Source organism: Ochotona curzoniae, unplaced genomic scaffold (genome assembly GCF_017591425.1).
Source record: "Ochotona curzoniae isolate NIBS_2020 unplaced genomic scaffold, NIBS_Ocur_1.0 contig_3432, whole genome shotgun sequence".
In the NCBI taxonomy this organism is placed as follows: Eukaryota; Metazoa; Chordata; class Mammalia; order Lagomorpha; family Ochotonidae; genus Ochotona; species Ochotona curzoniae.
Genome location: NW_024465859.1, coordinates 161,302 through 179,405, shown reverse-complemented (window position 1 = coordinate 179,405; position 18,104 = coordinate 161,302). Strand labels below are relative to the sequence as shown.

Here is an 18,104-nt window from a genome sequence, read left to right as displayed (position 1 = left end):
CCGGAGAGCGAGCGCCCAGCGCTTTTGCATCTTGAGGAAAGTTGCTTTTTTTTCCCCCTAAGTCTTCATCACGAAGCGCTCTTTTAAATGCCCAGTCGTAGTACGCTTAGAGCTTAGGGACTGAATCTAGAAGTTTTGTGTCCAGCAACTGGCAAGACCTGACTGCTGAGCCTGTGCACGTATATCTAGGGGCGGAATCGGGCACCTAGATGCAGCCTGGTGTCCAGATCCTCGGGGCGGTGAGTGCGCGGCCGGGACCCGGGCTCGTGCGCTGCATGCGGAGTCAGGATTCCTGGACAGGTGGGTGCTGTCCCCTTTCCCCGGGTGGCGAGCGGGGGGGGGCCTGCCTTCTCTGCAGATTGGACAGGAGAGGGGCTGCTAGAAAGCCTCGTGACAGCGGATCGGTTTGTCAAACGAATTTCCTGGCATGTGCTGGAGTTTTCTGCCTCGCGGGGCTATCTCTGATCTGGAATAAAATAGATGTCTAGTTTGTCACTTTTCGTTAGTGTTTGTCCACACGGTCTCCTGGCTCCTTAGAAAAATGTTTAACAGAAAAGTTCCTGGTTGTTATTTTCCTCTAACTTTTTCTAATCCTCTTCCTTTTTTTCCCCCTCCTTTAAGGCTATTAAAGGTTTCCATAGAGTTGATTGGCCTAGTGGAATCATTGGGATTTCGGGAGCATCTCCAGATTTGCGTTTTTAAAGGAACTCTAAATGCATGAGAAATTTGCAGCATGGAGAACGAAAAGGTACTTTTTTGTCTTCGTTATTCTTCGCCTCCTTTGAAATGCAGCATGGTAGCTTAACTGCAAGATTTTGAGTTATCCAATACCTCATTAATGTCAAATCTATTTCTGGCTAGCCTCTATGAAAACCTAGAGGGAAGGGAAACTTAGTTATTAAAGGGGAGTAGATTAACTCAGAGTTCAAGTAATCTTTCTAGGTTTTTAATGATTTTGGCGGTAGATGTCTCAAAGAGATGAACAGGAAGGGTATTTTTAAGAAAAAACAAAATGTCTGTCACATTGTGATATTTCTACATGTTTTTGAGCAATGGGGGCTCAGAAGGGGCACTGGACAGGATCTGAGATTGGGTTTCTTTTCAAGGTAGTTTTCTCCGAAGTTGTCAGCTTTCTTTTAACTGTTGGGGCCTCAAAATGCTTTTCATGATGTAAACATTTTGTTGAAGTATAGAAAAATTCAGTGAGGCTGGGTAGATTGGTGTCCAACCTCTGATTGGTTTTTTAAAGGGTGAAATTATAGACATATGTTCTGAAAATTTAGATATTAGCCAAATATGATACTTACAGTTTCTCCTGGTAGTCTGAAGCACAGGACAGCGGCTGTAGGGAAAAAAAAGAAACCATCCTGGGGTCGGTGACCTGTTCAAGGATCCTCCATGAGCTGCATCACGCTGGTTCCCACAGAAGCCCAGGTCCGAGTGCCAAAGGATCTCTCTCAGTCTGGATGCTCTCTGCCTTAGAATAGGAATGAGGGATGCAATTAGAAACACTGCAAAATGGTCCCAGTGATGCACATTCCCAAAACGGTTTCACTCATGCCATTCCAAGGGCTTTCTTTAAAGCAGATACGGATAGGAGTGGGTGAGTTCCCTAGTGTCCAAGAGTGGAAGGAACATGGTCTCCGTGGACCCGCTAGGGCTTTATTCCTTTCCTGGAGGCCAGCTCTGCGACTCTGGCTAGCCCATTTCACTTCTCTGGGCCACATTTTCTCCGTGTGTGAAGTGAGAGGCTGGGTATTCAGAGATGAGACTGCTCTAGTAAGAGGGCCTGCTTCTAGGCACTCCGGTTAGTCTGATCGTATGCTAAGCCTCACCTTATCTCCTTGAGCCCCTGACTGTTGCACGTGAGTGGTGGTTTATTGAGCACCCAATGCACACAGCCACCGGGCAAGCTGGATAATGGTTTCTGCCCTGGAGGCCATTGCTTATTATAATGTCTGGACTAACAGTCACTTCTAAGCAGTTCAGGATCACTTGCATCAGGTCTGTTTGGGCTAGCTGGATGAAGGGTATATGGCAGCTCTGTACTATCTTTGCAATCCTTCTCTAAATCTAAAATTGTTTCAAAATAAAGTAAAAATTCATAACTAATTTGTTTTTTTAATTCTTATTTTCCATTTTACTCTTATAGGGCTTCCCTTCAATTTTTTTTTTTTTTTTAATTCTTACAACATGAGATGGAAACATTTGGGCCCAATTAGGTCTGGAATAGTTAAAAATATGGGGATATTAGTATTAGCACAAACAGTGTCAAACAGTATTGGAATGTACATAATAACATTATCTTTATAACCTCATTAGACATTTTTGTTCTTATCCATAGTCTATTTGTTGTATAATTTCTAGAGTTAAAAACTGATAAATCCTGTTTCACAATTGATTGTTTGGTTATTATTTGTCTTCTAAACCAGGAAAATCTCTTTTTTGAGCCACATAAAAGGGGATTAATGAAAACACCTCTGAAAGAATCCTCTACGGGAAATATCGTGCTGGCTGAGCTCCAGCCCGACTTCGGAGGCTCCTTGACTACGCCCACCAAGCCCAAGGAAGTCTCCCAGGGAGAGCCATGGACGCCAACAGCCAATCTGAAAATGCTTATCAGTGCTGTGAGCCCTGAGATCCGAAACAGAGATCAGAAAAGGGGGTTATTTGACAACAGAAGTGGATTACTTGAGGCCAAAGACTGTTTACATGTAAGTTTTCAGAAGACCAGGTAGAGACTGGAGGGAGGTGGCAGGGGTATGGAGGGACAGTTGATTGAGGCTTTTGTGGGTGCTCGCATTTAAAGCATCACCACCGTAAGCTGATAGCTAACCCCCACCAAATATAGCAAGGGGAATTCAGAACCTTCGAGTTATTTTTCATCTCAGACTTCCTCTCTCCCTGCACCGAGAAGTTTTATACCTGCTTTCTCCACCTTCCTCCCCACCCCACCCCTGTCCCCCCCCAAACCTTGCAGCTATAAGAGGCAAGATTGTATGTATGTGGGTAGACCACCAAATACAGATGACCAGCACAAATGGGTCACATTTTGTTCCTAAAGAAGGCATGCTTTACCTCTTCCTTTGTAGGAACATTTATATGGAGATGAGTATGAGAAATCCCAACCCAGTCGAAAAGAGAAAAGCTTAGGACTCCTGTGTCATAAATTCCTGGCACGCTATCCCAACTATCCCAACCCAGCTGTGAATAATGACATCTGTCTCGATGAAGTGGCTGAAGAACTTAGTAAGTACCACATTCCCTGAAATGGATCAGTTAAGACTTAACTCCTTCATACCAGTGCTCACCTAACCAGGGCTGTAATGACACAAATAAGGACATGTGGATATTATGCAGTCTCTGAAGTCCGCTTAATTTGTAAATAAAGATAAGTAATTTCTAATTGTGTAAATCTCAGGTGATAAAAAAGGTTTAGAAGGGAGGTTTCTCTCATAATAGATTGTTTCTGAAATGTCAAGGAAGGCAACATTGTTTTAACAACTAGTTTCACAAAGAGCCGCAATCCTGGGCCTCTCCTTAAGCAGCCAGGTTGCTGAGTGGCATCTCCACATGCTAAACTGAGGATCAGCTAAACTCTGTGGTGCAGACTGGAACATCCCTGGCCCTGAGCTACTGTTTCTGAGCTGAGTGGTTTGTGTTTTACCCCTCTTATACCATCCTTCTTCAACCTGAATCTAGTTACAGCTAAAGGCAGGGAGGGCAGTTAAGACAAATATGGGCCACCTTTGGAGTCATGGAATTGTCTTTCTTTTTTTTTTTTTAAGGATTTGTTTATTTGAAAGGCCCAGTTCACACAGAGAAAGGGAGAGGCAGAGAGAGATCTTTTGCCAGTGTCCCACCTTCCTCCCCACCCCACCCCTGTCCCCCTGGATCATAAGTAGAGCAGCTGGGGTGCAAAGCAATGCTCACACAGGATGCTGGTTATTACAGGTTGCAGCCTCATCCATTGCACTAGAATAATAGCCCTTAAAATTAGCTTGACCTAAAACTGAAGAGATGAGCTGAATAGGATAATGCATTTTAACACACAGCTGTCACCCTACAAAGAGAAGTTTTACCCTTCTTAGGATTATAAATATCAACTTTCATGTTTTAAGAATGTGCAATCTAAGCTCATCTACTTGACACACATATTTAATCCTTTAGCCAGGTAGGATATACTCTTATTTGCAGATATCTCTTGGTCACCTATTAGTGCCAGGCAATGTTATACATTAGCATACATCCAGAACAAAAGGGAGACATCTCTTCTCGTGGGAGTTCCATTCTAATAGGGTGGCAATACTGAACAAAGAGGGTAATGCATAAGTAATGAGCATTGTGTTAAGACAGTGTGCCGTGGAAATAAGAAAATGTGCAATGGGGTTACAAGCATGCTGGACTTTAAATTCAGGTGTGAGATCAGGCCTCACTGAGCTGTGCCCAAGTAGGAATGTGAAAGAAACAAACCCATGTGTGAAGTTGACATGGTGTGGAGTATCAGAAACCCAAGTTGAATAGAGTCAAGGAAGACACAGAATTACTGATACATTAATGGTAGCTAAAAAGTAGCTGAAATTAGAGATGCAGACCTGCATATATGTGAGGGCTTTCACAAAACCACGTGGTTTTTGCACTTTTCTGAAATCTTAGCACTTGGTACCTTTTGTAAAGCTGTTCTAGGAGGATGTATGTGTGTCTCTGTGTTGCAGGAGTTACACAGGAGTGGTTTAGAAAACATGGGATTTGGGATAGAAAAGGCTTGATTTTGCCACTTTTTGGCTCTGTTCCCTGGGATAAGTTACCTAGCTGGTCTGACTCTCTAGAGGGCAGATAAGAAGAGCCATCTCACAAGTTCAGGGTGAACAGTTCCTAAAGCTGTTTGGCACATGCTGGGTTTCATTATTTTTCATCTTCTTAATTCATGTTAAACCTTATTTGTATCTTTGGAGAGCAGGGTCAAGGCTGTGACCTTCTCAGTTTGTAGTGTGTATGCTGTTATAGAAAATTGAGTTCTATGATCCTCTAACACACTGAATTAATCTCCATCCCAAGCCTCTTAAAAAATCTGATGTCCAGTTGCATGACCTTTGTAGATGTGGAGCGACGACGAATTTACGATATTGTGAATGTTCTCGAGAGTTTACACATGGTGAGCCGCCTTGCCAAAAACCGGTACACTTGGCATGGGAGACATAATCTCAACAAAACCCTTGGGACTCTGAAGAGTGTCGGGGAGGAGAATAAGTACGCCGAGCAGATAATGATGATTAAAAAAAAAGAATATGAACAGGAGTTTGACTTCATTAAGAGTTACAGTATCGAGGATCATATCATCAAATCAAACTCGGGCCAAAACGGACACCCGGACATGTGTTTTGTGGAACTTCCTGGAGTGGAATTTCGGGCAGGTGAGAGATGGTGGGGAAAAGCCCCTACAGCCTGGCACTTCTCCTGGGTCTAAAACTAAGGTCTTGAGGTACAGAACATTGCCCTTGAGCTATTGAGGCCATTCCTGGTAAAACGGTGCAGTTGTCGGCTGTGTGATCAGGTGGTGATATTTTTAGCCTTGTTACTTTAGAAGTCATTTGTCCCTTCATGAATTTTAATTCCCTAATCCTCTTTCTTCTCCAAAGCCTCTGTGAACAGCCGCAAAGACAAGTCTTTAAGAGTGATGAGCCAGAAATTCGTGATGCTGTTTTTGGTGTCAACGCCTCAGATAGTGAGCCTGGAAATTGCTGCCAAGATTTTAATTGGGGAGGACCATGTAGAAGATTTGGATAAAAGCAAGTTCAAAAGTAAGTGTCATTGGGGCCCTGTTATTAAAATCTTAGTTGAGGCTGATTTCCGAATGCACCTACCACGCAAGCAGTTCTCTACTCTTGGTTTGTTATGTCCTCTTTTCCTGAAGCCAGGGTGGTCTGGACCTGGCGAACAAACAGAACTCAAAGATTTGTCTCGGTATCCTCATTCGCCTGACCCTGAGACTTCATCTGGTTGCCCCTTTCCACATGAGTAGAATCAGTTACTGTTTGACATTTAAATGAAAAGAAGAACATTGTGACGTGGGGCTGGGACCCATGTCTCATTCCACTGATACTGACACAAGAAAGAATAAATAACTCAGTCCCCTGAAGCAACCCGCAGGCTGCCATTCTGCCATTTAGAAGGAATGGCTTTGGCCGGATTCCCTGCTCTAAGTTCTGTAAGGACTGTAAACTCGGTTCCTGATCCAGGGCTGGAGCCTTGCAGCTATGCAGGACCAGATGTTGCAGGACCCACCAGGAACAGAAGGAGGAGAGAGGGAACAGGTGTAGAAAGTGGGGCTCAGCAGTTGAGAGGTCTGCTGCAGGTGAGCCTAGATGGGGCCACTTTTAGGAACTGTTTTGGGAACTCCTGCACCCACGTGCTTCCATCCTGGGAAGTTTTACTAGTCGCATAGAGGTGTGTCTGGGTTGACAGAATGAAGTAAAGGCTGGAATGCTGGCACGGGACCTGGGTGATCCCAGGAGGCATCCTGAGCCTCCTGATGAGTTGTCTACTTTTTTGAGTCTGTAGTTTGCAGCTGTCTCTGTTTAAGTGGTTTCTCACAGCCTTGGAGAAGTATTCCAGGAATTACGGATGTGTAATTTCTTGAATTCCCCAGGGATTTTAGAACTGCCCAGCCTGGCTATGGAGAGGAAGGGCTCAGTTTGTCAATTTGTGTTGTTAACGTGGAAGTAAACACAAACTTGTATAACAGTACGGAAGATTTTCAGCATCAAGGAATCTACCTTACATGGTCCATAAGACCAATATAAAGTTTTACACATTTTGTGAAGTATAGTGTTTTTGGTGTTTATGGTATAAACTCCATCTTGTTAAATTATAGGGAGCAAAAAAGCAACGCAGCTATCACTAATACTTTGTTTCTGTTCATAACATCGTGCATGTCATCATTAGGAAGCAGCTGGAATCTGTAGCATGGGTCTCAATAGCATCTTTCAAGTCACTGTTGCTTTTTCAGCATGTTTTATTGTCATCTCAAAATCCAGGACTAGCAGTAAATAAGTCTTTTAAATATTCAAAGCTATTTTATTTGTCATTTTAATTAAATCAGTAGCATAACTTAAAAGGAGTTACATTTCTCTGACATTGACGGTTAGGATACTCTTAGGATATGTCTGAAGTCCTTAGGAAGCAAAATCCTTTGATCTTTGATGATTCCCTTCAGTGGTGTGTGTGCTTTCTTTTTATCCAGCAAAAATCAGAAGATTATATGATATAGCTAATGTCCTGAGTAGCCTGGATCTTATCAAGAAGGTTCATGTTACAGAGGAAAGAGGTCGAAAGCCAGCTTTTAAATGGACAGGCCCGGAAATTAGTCCAAATACCAGCGGTATGTGTTTTTGCTTTTGTTGTAGTTGTTTTTAACTCTTTCCTTCTCTGCTTCATTATTTTGAACTGATGCACATTTGGAGATGTTCTCCCCTTCCCTCCGCCCTATGCCCCCCTCACAGAAGGGGCATAGAAAAATGGGTGGAAAGATAAAGAGTGCGGGTATAGAAAGTGGGCTACTTGCTACATCATCACCTGTGATCCGTAACCACCCCCAGGCTGTGTCCAGGAAGCAGAATCGCATAGGAAAGGACTGCAAACATAAGTTGTGATGCTGTTGTTATCCTGCTGCTCATTGTCCGGGCAGAGGACATCAAAGGTGTCCATGCTAGTCTCCAGGCAGGGATTCTGGTCCTCATCTCAACTTTGTGATGCTGGCATTGGGCACTCTACCAAGGATCTTCACCCAGATTGGTGGAAAATGGCAAGAATGTGGCCACAGAGGCAGAGGAACTTAGGTTCTGGCCTCAGCTGTGCTGCTTACTATCTGTGTGCCTTGGGCTTGTTGCTTCTTTGAAATTCTTCTCTGAAAAGCAGCGGCCGGCACCTTTGTAGGGTGGGTGTGGTTGTGATTTTGGATCTAATTTCCAAGAGGGAGAGTCTTGAGTGGAGGCTGTGAGGGCCATCCTACTCAGGCCTACGTGCTGCTGGCTGAGACCTTGACAAGATGTGAAATGCACAGCTTCTGCAGCACTCAGAAAAAGAAATGCCACACAAGTACACTGGAGCAGAGCATGGTACTGGCTGGAAGACCCCATCTGCCAACTGTGCCCCTTGAGTTGCATATTCATGGATTCAGATATATCCTTGGCTAGAGCTTTTTTTTTTTTTAATTTTTTTATATTTTTAAGATTTATTTATTGGAAAGTGAGATTTACAGGGAGAAGGAGATATAGAGAGAAAGATCTTCTGTTCGCTGGTTCACTTCCCAAGTGGTCACAAAGGCCAAAGTTGAGCTGATCTGGAGCCAGGAGCTTCTACTGGGCTTTGGGCCATCCTCCACTGCTTTCCCAGGCCACAAGCAGGGAGCTGGAAGGAAAAGTGGAGCAGCTGGAATTCAAACTGGTGCTCATGTGATCCCAGCAGATGCAAGGCGAGGACTTTAGTCACTAGGTTATCATGCAAGGCCCAGGAAATATTTTTTTTAAATTAATGTCTGCTGAACATGTATAGATTTTTTTAAATTGGAAAGGCAGATATATAGAGAGGAAGATCTTCCATCTGATGATTCACTCCCCAAGCGGCTGCAACGGCTGGAGCTGAGCCAATCCAAAGCCAGGAGCCAGGAGTTTCCTCCGGGTCTCCCATGTGGGTGCAGGGTCCCAAAGCTTTGGGCCTTCCTCTGCTGCTTTCCCAGGCCACAAGCAGGGAGCTGGGTGGGAAGCCTCTGGGATTAGAACTGGCGCCCATATGGGATCCTGGTGTGTTCAAGGCGAGGACTTTAATCACTACGCTATCATGTGTTTTTTTTCCCCTTGTCATTATTTCCTAAACAACTCAGTTTGTCATTTCTGCTGCATTTGCACAGCATTTACACTGTATGAGTTATTAGAAATAAGCTAGACAAATGATTTAAAGTGTGTGGAATGATGTGCATAATTTATACGCACATAGCTTGCTATTTTATCTAAAGAACATGGGCTCCCTCAAGTACTGCAGGGGTCCTGGAAGCATCCCTACAGGTACCACGGGCTGACTGCAGGGCACATTCAGACATGTTAAAATGGGAAATTCTTGTGTCTTAAGATTTGTTTAATGGATAAATAAGATGATCCCTACTAAGCAGCACCTGACACCTAGTCAGTGCTCTGTAACTATTGCTACACTATCCCTAAAAATGTCTTAGGATTGCACTTTTCTTTTCCTATCTCAAATGCAGCTGAGCCACCCCTGTCATGGTCCCTTTTCTGTTTCAGACCCTAGCCCCCTCATTCCTTTCACGCCCTCAGACTGGGACGTGAGGCGTACTGCAAAAGAGAGCTGTGCCAAAAACCTCTTCTCCACATGCGGCAAAACGAACTTTACCCGACACCCATCACTCATCAAGCTAGTGAAGACTATTGAGAGTGACCGCAGGAAGATCAATTCTGCTCCCAGTAGCCCTGTTAAGACTAACAAAGGTAGGTTGTTAGGCACAGCCAGGCTCTGCTGGGTGGTACTGCTTTTCACTGGAGGGTTGGCAACTTTCTTAGTCTCAGCAATCCTTGTGGGAGAAATGTTTTAATTTCCATCTGCCCAGATTCCCTTGAATGTGACTTAGGTATAAATTGAAGGACAGAAAGCAATTTTGTGGGGGTTGTCACTGAATTGCTATGTGACTTTGGGGTGCATGTTTTCTGTTCCTTTGACTTTCAAGAGACCCCATCTCCTCAGCTTTAACCAGTTCCCGCTTCCTCTTGTGTTCCAGCAGCCGAGAGTTCTCAAAATTCTGCACCCAACAAAATGGCTCAGCTCGCGGCTATTTGCAAAATGCAGTTAGAAGAGCAATCAAGGTAGGCTGGCACTGTGCTTTCATAACTGTATAAATTACTTTTGCATTGGGCTATTAGGATTAATTTATGCGAGAATAGGCACTAGTCTTGGGAACAGGAGAGATAATCTTTTCCATCTCCTGTTCAATCATTACAGAAACTATCTTGCCAGTTTATTAAAAGCTTGGCTTCAATGTGAGGCTTAAAGTAGTTAGGCATTACAGAGACGATGTATTTCCATTGTGTCATGTTTTAAATCTTATCTTTTAGCGAACCCAGAAAGAAAGTGAAAGTACAACTGGCAAGGTCAGGGCACTGCAAACCAGTGGCTCCTGCGGACACCCCTGTGAACGCTGAGTTGGAACTGACGGCACCATCCCTCATCCAACCTCTGGGTGTGGTGCCCCTGATCCCTAGCCCACTGTCATCAGCGCTGCCCGTAATCCTACCTCAGGCCCCTTCAGGTTCATCTTATGCCATCTACTTGCAACCTGCCCAAGCCCAGACCATGACACCACCCCAGGGCCTAAGCCCAACCATCTGCCCCACCCATTCTTCTAAAGCTTCTGCATCAAGAGACTCCACAGACACCACCACAGAAAAGGCAGCTGGCGATGCCACAAAGACCAGTGCATCCACCACTCCTGGAGGCTTGCTACCAGCCCCAGAGCGACAAGGGACAAAAAGCCGAAGCAGAGAGTCGGCTGGAGAAAGAGGCTCCAAGAGGGCAAGCGTGCCCGAGGACAGTGGTTCCAAAAAGAAATTTAAAGAGGAACTGAAAGGACTTGAAAATGTCTCCACAGTAAGTACAGCCTTAAATTGTGCAAAGCTTTAGCAATTCTTTTGCTGACTATTGGAGATCCATGATGGCTTGTGAAATCGACCAGAGTAAAGAGTGGATTCTCAGAAGACAAGGAGATTTACCTTAGCGTTTTAAAATCCAAACGAAGCACCAGAGAGCTCATGTCTTGGCCGGGATGACAATAGGAATGTTTTTCACCTTGGGAGGAAAGGATTACTTTTTTTAAAACACATGGGTGGTTGTCCCGTTTTTTTTCTCACTGGAATGGGAACACCTGTCACACAAGTGTTGATTTGCAAGCCGGTGTCACCCCTAATTAATAGATGCATGCATGGGCTTCCTGTAACTCCTGCTTTCTGAGTCATTACCTCATGTTCGCTTGATGTCATGGAAACTGCCCCTCTGTTGCCTGGCAGCTGGATGGTTTCCCCATTTGTAAGTTCAACAGAAAATTTAAACCACAACTTTTACTCCATGTAAATAGATCAAAGTGATGTTAGTGAATTGTAGATCTATTTGATGCACTGGTTTCTAAAGATTCTCCTATTCTATATCCTCCTTTCTTTCCCCGGATGGAAATTAGTTCAAGAAACAATTAATATGTGTTTGATGTATACCCACAAACCAGACCTCACAGGTATCAGTACCATCATGTATGAAAGATGGTATCATCAGATAAATATTACTAACATGGAAACAAGTTAATCTCTCATTTTGCTTCCCCACATCTTCCCTGCATCCATAAGGTATTTTTTTTCATCATTTTTTCCTGATGAGTTACTGTGCTGTGGATCACAGCTAACCCAACCCGTGGTGTCTTTGGTGGCGGCTGCTTTTGCGTGCTTGCCCCATGGCTGTATTAGCATTTTTGCAGGGTTAAGTTAATGTATTGCATGATGGTATACATAAAGGAGTTTGTGATCCTTTTAAGACGCCCTATGAGCTGAAGGGTATTACTTGTTACTGTTGTTATGAAAAAAGCTTTAGAGTGTCTCAAATCTTCCCTGAGGATAGTCTCATGGTAACCATTGAAAACATCTATTATCTGACATAGTATCACTTTGCACTTAACATACATGCTAGGGGGAGCTCACAAGGCTTTGGCTTGATTCCATTTTCTGGGAGGTCCATAATCTCTTTGGGCCAATGGGTATGATTTAATAGTGATCCCCTATTGCTCACTTAGTTATTCAGGATTAAGGTTTTCTGTGGATAGATTTTCCAAATCCTTTGCTTCTTTTCTTCCTCTCTATGGATGCATTTTGACCATTTCCTTTAGTGTGGACTGGGCAAAACAAAGAACATGAGAGAGTCCTGTGCTAATCCATTCAATAAATGCGTGTCGACAGTCTGCTTAAGGGTCAGAGGAGAGACAGGATGTGGATGAACAGCAGAATGCTGTGATAGGAAGAGCCATAAGAACACTGTCCAGACCAGATGACATTTAGGCTGAACGGAAGTATGGTGAATTCACTGCTTTTGCTAACTGAAACAAGATTGGCTTTATAGGTTAAAAGACTTTGTAATGAATGTAATTTGTTGAAAACTGAGAAATGATTGTTATTAGAGTACTGTAGGCTTTCCTGAAATCTTGAAAGTGTTAAACCAGCAATCAGATTAACTTGTACCCTAAGAGTGTGTGACTAAAGCAAGCAGAGAGTAGCTACTTGTAAAGCACCTAAAACATTCTCTATTCCTGCTGCTTTCAAGGCAACAATAATACCGGGCACTCAAAAGCAAAATTAAGATCTTGGGGTACAGTTTTAGCCTTGTGGGTTCTGAATTCGCTGGTTCCCGAAGAAAAGACTTAATAACTGATAGATCAAAGGACTGTTGTTTTGACAGTGGAGAAAAAAAAGATCAGAAGGAAGATAAAAGGAAGGTCTCTTAGTATATAAGAGCTGCTTTTGGCATCTGCCATTCCTGTGCAGGGGAAAGCTAAAACAGACCTTTCAAGCTGCTTAGCCACCCATGCAGATGCCTCCAATTTGATAAAGGACAGTGAATTAACAGGCATGGTGGGAGGTGCATGTTCCCAGCACTTTTTATGTTTACTAGAAAGGCAGATTTACAGAGAGGGGGATATTCCTCCACTGGTTGACTTCCCAAATGGTCACAGTGACTGGAGCCAGAAGCTTGTTTCAGGTCTCCCAAGCAGGTGCAGGACCCCAAGACTTTCGACCATCCTCTACTGTTTTCCCAGACCATTAAACAGGGAGTTGGATGGGAAGTGGAACAGCCAGGATATATGGGTCCTGCACCTATGTGTGATTCCAGCAAAGGGAGGTTTAGCCTACTGGGCCATTATGCCAGGCCTAACTCTGGCCTTTTCTACGTGCAGTGTAATATGATTGCCTAGAGCTCCTGCTCCACGGCACATGGCTCTCTACTGTGACTCATCACTTCTCTTTCTCATCTGTGATTTTTGAACTGTGGTGAACTGCATTTGCATATTCTAAGAATGCTTGGTGTCATTATGGCAAAGAGTATTAGAAAAAATACCGGGGGAAACTGTACTTGTTTAAGTTTTTATTGTGAAACAGAGGTCTGAAATCTTTCTGTACAGGGATAAAGAGCAAATATTATTGGCTTTATGGGCTATATATTCTCTTGCAGTTATTTGACCCTACTGTTTTAGCAGGAAAGCAGTTGCAGAAAACATAAAGGGATCAGCATGGCCATGTTTCAACAAAGCTTTATTGACCAAGCTAGGCCAAGGTTGGGGTTGGCTCATGGACCATAGTTTGGCTATTGCCTTCTTTAAATCAACATTTACTTGAAACATTTTCCTTAAATATTAATCCTTAATAGGCCACAAAATCAAGGTTGTCCGGTGGTCTGGAAAATGCTGCATGTGCATACCTCACTTGAAGATTTATCACAGCATCACTAAAATCTCTAGAAAATTCTCTTGCAAAAGCCACCCTTTTACCTCTGCTTAACATGGTCATTTCCCAAACACATTTAATCATGCATCAAGTGATACCTGTTTGCATCATGTAACTATGGTCCCTTAGAATATTCCTTGGGTAAAAACATTTCACATCATTCAAAAAACAAACAGCTAATAACATAGAGGGCCATGGTTGGTGTTCAAGCACATTAAACTTGCCTCTAGGAATTTGCACCAATCATCCATAACCAGGAAGTCTGAGAGCATGTGTCAGGGTGTCAGTGTCAGGGTGTCGAGCTGAGTGAATCATAAACCTAAGCAGGCTTGGTGGTTTTCGGACATCTGCCCAGATTACCGGTGGCATTGATCAAGTGGAGTGTCTATTCTCCAGGGCAAGCATTGGAATGGGTGGGAAGATACTGTTCTCTAAGAGCGAGATGGCTAGCCTGCCAGTGGCCTGTACCATCGGAAGCTCTGGTCCGAGATGAGACAACAAGCAAGGAATGTTAGTCCTGGAAGAGGCACATGGCCATTTTTATTCCTGTAGTATTTGTGTGTAAAATAAACCCTTCTTGTTTTCTAGACCTTGTTCCCATCAGGATACCTAATCCCTCTTACCCAGTGCTCATCCCTGGGGGCAGAGTCTATTTTGTCTAGTAAAGAAAACTCAGGTACACTTTCCCCAAACCATAGGATCTACAGCTCCCCAGTTGCCGGTGAGTATATGCAAAACACCATTCAAATGCAGGCTAGCCTAAGTTCACTTAGGCTTGCAAATTTCTCACAAATATGTTTGGGATTTTAAGATATCCCCCTTTTTCTTTCCAGGTGTTATTCCAGTGACATCATCTGAACTTACTGCTGTTAACTTTCCCTCTTTTCATGTAACACCTTTAAAGCTAATGGTCTCACCAACATCTGTGGCAGCCGTGCCTGTCGGGAATAGCCCGGCTCTTGCTTCGAACCACCCACTTCCTGTCCAGAATCCAAGCTCAGCCATTGTAAACTTTACCCTGCAACACCTGGGACTCATCTCCCCTAGTGTACAGGTATCGGCCAACCCTGGGCCTGGAACCATCCCTGTGTCTCCAAGAATAGAGGCTGTTAGTATCATACCAGAAAATGCAGGTACTCAACAAGGAAGGGCCAACAACTACGATTCACCAGTCCTGGGCCAGAGCCACCTGAATGGACAATCAGTTGCTGTGATAGGGACACAACAGGTGAGCTTTTCATCTCATACAATTTTTCCTTCAATGATTACATCTGAAGTATCTGTGTCATGGAAGCTCTCTTGTTTCCTTGCTTTGGAGAGGGAAAAGGGGGTCAAGTGTTCACCTTCCTTCCAGAACCCAGGAAGAATACCCAGCAAATCCATAATACTGGAGTATATGAGACTTTTTTTTGTCTTCACAAAAGTAGTGAGAATGTAGACTTGTCAAGACTTTGCCAGATGATCCCAGGATTTACCAATTTCCTTATATACAACTCATGAATCTTATATAATCTTGTAAATATCCTGACATTTGTATCCATGTGGGTTTGACTTACTTTTTCCCATTCATCTTTTCCCAACCAGCCTGTTCCTGTGACACCCAAAGGGTCACACTTAGTGACTGAAAATTTCTTCCGTACCCCAGGAGGACCAACCAAGCTGACGGGCTCCTCCTGCGTGGATTTTGATGGTGCTAATAAAACCTCCTTAGGAGCTCTCTTTATCCCTCAGCGAAAACTGGAAGTTTCTACAGAGGATGTCCACTAACTGACTGATGAATGCTGGCTTAGGCTGATTTTCTGAAGAGTTATTTAATACAGAAGATGTATACAGACTGATTTGGAGAACACTTTCTCTGAAAATACTGTAAAAGCATGGAAAGTTTACTCAATGTCAAGCAGATACTTGTTTTTCTACCTACATACAATTATGTACATCTGTGTGCACATGGTATAAACAATGCCATTTGCCTGTAGGGGTATATACAAACACACACACATATACATTTGTATAAAGCTAAGTTCATCCTTCAGTCCTATAAATGTTAAACTAAGATATATATTAACTTCTAGGGAGAAAACAAATGACTTTTTCAGCTGTGCCAATAATATTATGCAAGGTAACTGTATTAAAGTTTACATTCCCCTGAGTAAATGTGTTTGACACGGATAACACAGCATTCTTTTAAATTTTTTTGCACAAAGAAAGCTCTGTGTGATATATAATGTTGTATTTTTTAACAGGAGGGCTGTAGTTATGTTTTTTGTAATTTCTTTTAATTTGTTGTTGCAGTATGTCTTTTTGTAAAGTTTGCAACAATCCTCAATCAAGTCTGGAAAAATTATTTATAAAATGTATTTTTAATCATAAATTGTTCAAATTAAACTTTTTAAAAATGTATTTAACACTTTCGTTTGCCAGTTAGGGCACTGTTGGGGAGAAAATTAGAGTGTATCTATCTCATCTCAGAAGCCAGTCCTTGGGGAGGAGAATAAATTTATCTTGAGTGTCCTTAGCTATGCACAGTTTGCAGAACATTCCTGTGTCATTTTTGCCCTCCACTTTGCATGGCTTTCTCAAAGCTTTGAGATGCTTTGCTTGTCCAGGACACCCAGCTAACGTTCATATGCATTCTACATCGTAGGAGATTAGAAATGAAAGGCAGGAGCAGGGGTGCTCCCTTTCTTGGCCAGCACCACCTCTCTACGAGGCTGCTGTGCTCCAAAGGGGGAAGTGTGCAGCCAGCATGGTCCATCTCCAGGGACAGGAAAAAAGCAGTCAAGAGTGATTTTCTTGACACCCAGGAAACTGAACTACGACACTACACTCATGTGAGCTCAAGAAAAGGAATGAACTGCTAAAAGCAATGTATCCATCCCTTTCCATCCCTACCACTTGTTATGGGATGAATTGCACCTTGAGAGTAGACAAGTACTTTTCCTGGTCATGGTCTTAAAGGGCCATCACAGTCTATTTTCTACATGTTAACTCTATCTAGCACCATGTTACACCTATTAAGGACATGATCACTGCAGGCTGAAGTCACAACCACAAGCTGGTGCATGTAACGACTCAAAACAGCTTCTGGACAAGGTATTTTCAGTTAATGTATATAGCTGTGAGAGGTAGTGATAATTCATAAGAATTCAAACCTGTGTTGACAAGGTCAGTATTCAATATGTCTGTCCCCTTAACCATTTATTATTTCTCTGTGTTGAGAAACTTCAAACTCCCCTCTTCTAGTTGTTTATAAATCATTGTAACTTATTGGTGCTATGTAACTGTACTGTTGTACCTATTATCTGACCTTCTCCCCACCGCTGGCTCATTTCCTAGCCTCTAGTGATCACCATTCTACTCTGCTTGCATGAAATCAACAGTTTTAGGGCTTCATATATAAGTAAGAGTATCTGATGTTTGTCCTGCACCTGGTTGATTCCATTTAAAGTCTGCCCATTCCATTCAAGTTGCTGCAAATTAAGAATCTTGCCTTTTTTATAGGTGCATGGTATTCCTGTTGGATGATCTCCTTTCCATTGCCCATTTACATCCAGATGCATGCCTAGCAACTCTAGTAGGGCCAAGCAAGCCTTTCAGGGTAATCAGAAAATCATAAGGTCATTAAATTACATGCTTTGCATAACCAAGTGTAACTAAGAGGGCAGACTTTCACATTTACCCACAGACCTATTCTACTGAGAGCCTGATATAATCAATTTCTTCCAAAAAGCTTTTGTTTTCATTCTTATCCTACTTTGGAAGACGTGATTTACCTTTGGTATAGGAAATGGCCCTTTTCTTTAAGATGCTTGCAATATAGTTAAGAAAGACAACATTTATACATGAATAAAGCAAGCTGCCAAATGGTAGATCTAGGTACACTAGATATAGTGCTTAGAGGCTATCAGACTCAGTTGCATACCTATAGTTGTGAGAAGCATTAATACAGATTAACTCAGGAGGCTAGCTCCTTAAATTCCAATCCTCTGTAGAGCTCAACTAGAGTGGAGGAGGGCAGGGTTTCGTATTCCCTCATCAATTGTCTACAGATGGGGTACCTGCCAGGGGACTCACACCTATAGGAAGAGGTGAAGTGCATCAGATTTTGAGGCAGCTCTGGAGATGATCCCTCCCAATTCTGCCATCCTGACAGATTGCCCCATTGTCTCAGGATCACCACTTCCTGGTATTCAGGTCCTTGTGTGAGGTAAGATTGGAGATTGCTTCTAATCAGTGGGACATACCAGCGATGACATGGTGTACAGGATTATGTGGTTATGTTACTACATAAGATTGTGATGCCCAGCTTGCAGGAGTCACCTTTGCTAGCTTTGAAGAATCTGAGTAATCATATCAGGGGACCCAACATGCAAGGAACTGGAGGCAGCCTGGCAGAGAAGAAGGCAAATGACAGCCAACAACCAGCAAGGAACTGAAATCCCATATACAGCCAAAAAGAACTAAATTATGCAACAACCGTGCTGAGCTTGGAGCAGCTATTTCCACACTTGCCTCAGATGAGACTGCAGTCCCAAATGCTACCTTTATGGCAAGTTTATGAGA

At 43.1% G+C, this 18,104-nt stretch overlaps 1 protein-coding gene across 1 annotated transcript; it reads left to right on the top strand.

Annotated features, from left to right (window-relative positions):
• Positions 1-619: 619 nt before the first annotated feature.
• E2F8 (E2F transcription factor 8) lies at positions 620-15,869 on the top strand. Its single transcript, XM_040980002.1, has 12 exons — positions 620-748; positions 2,433-2,714; positions 3,093-3,249; positions 5,100-5,414; positions 5,640-5,801; positions 7,244-7,381; positions 9,297-9,500; positions 9,791-9,872; positions 10,122-10,653; positions 14,130-14,262; positions 14,375-14,769; positions 15,126-15,869. The coding sequence occupies exons 1-12, from the start codon at positions 734-736 to the stop codon at positions 15,306-15,308; spliced, it is 2,598 nt and encodes an 865-aa protein (XP_040835936.1). The 5' UTR covers positions 620-733; the 3' UTR covers positions 15,309-15,869.
• Positions 15,870-18,104: the final 2,235 nt, after the last annotated feature.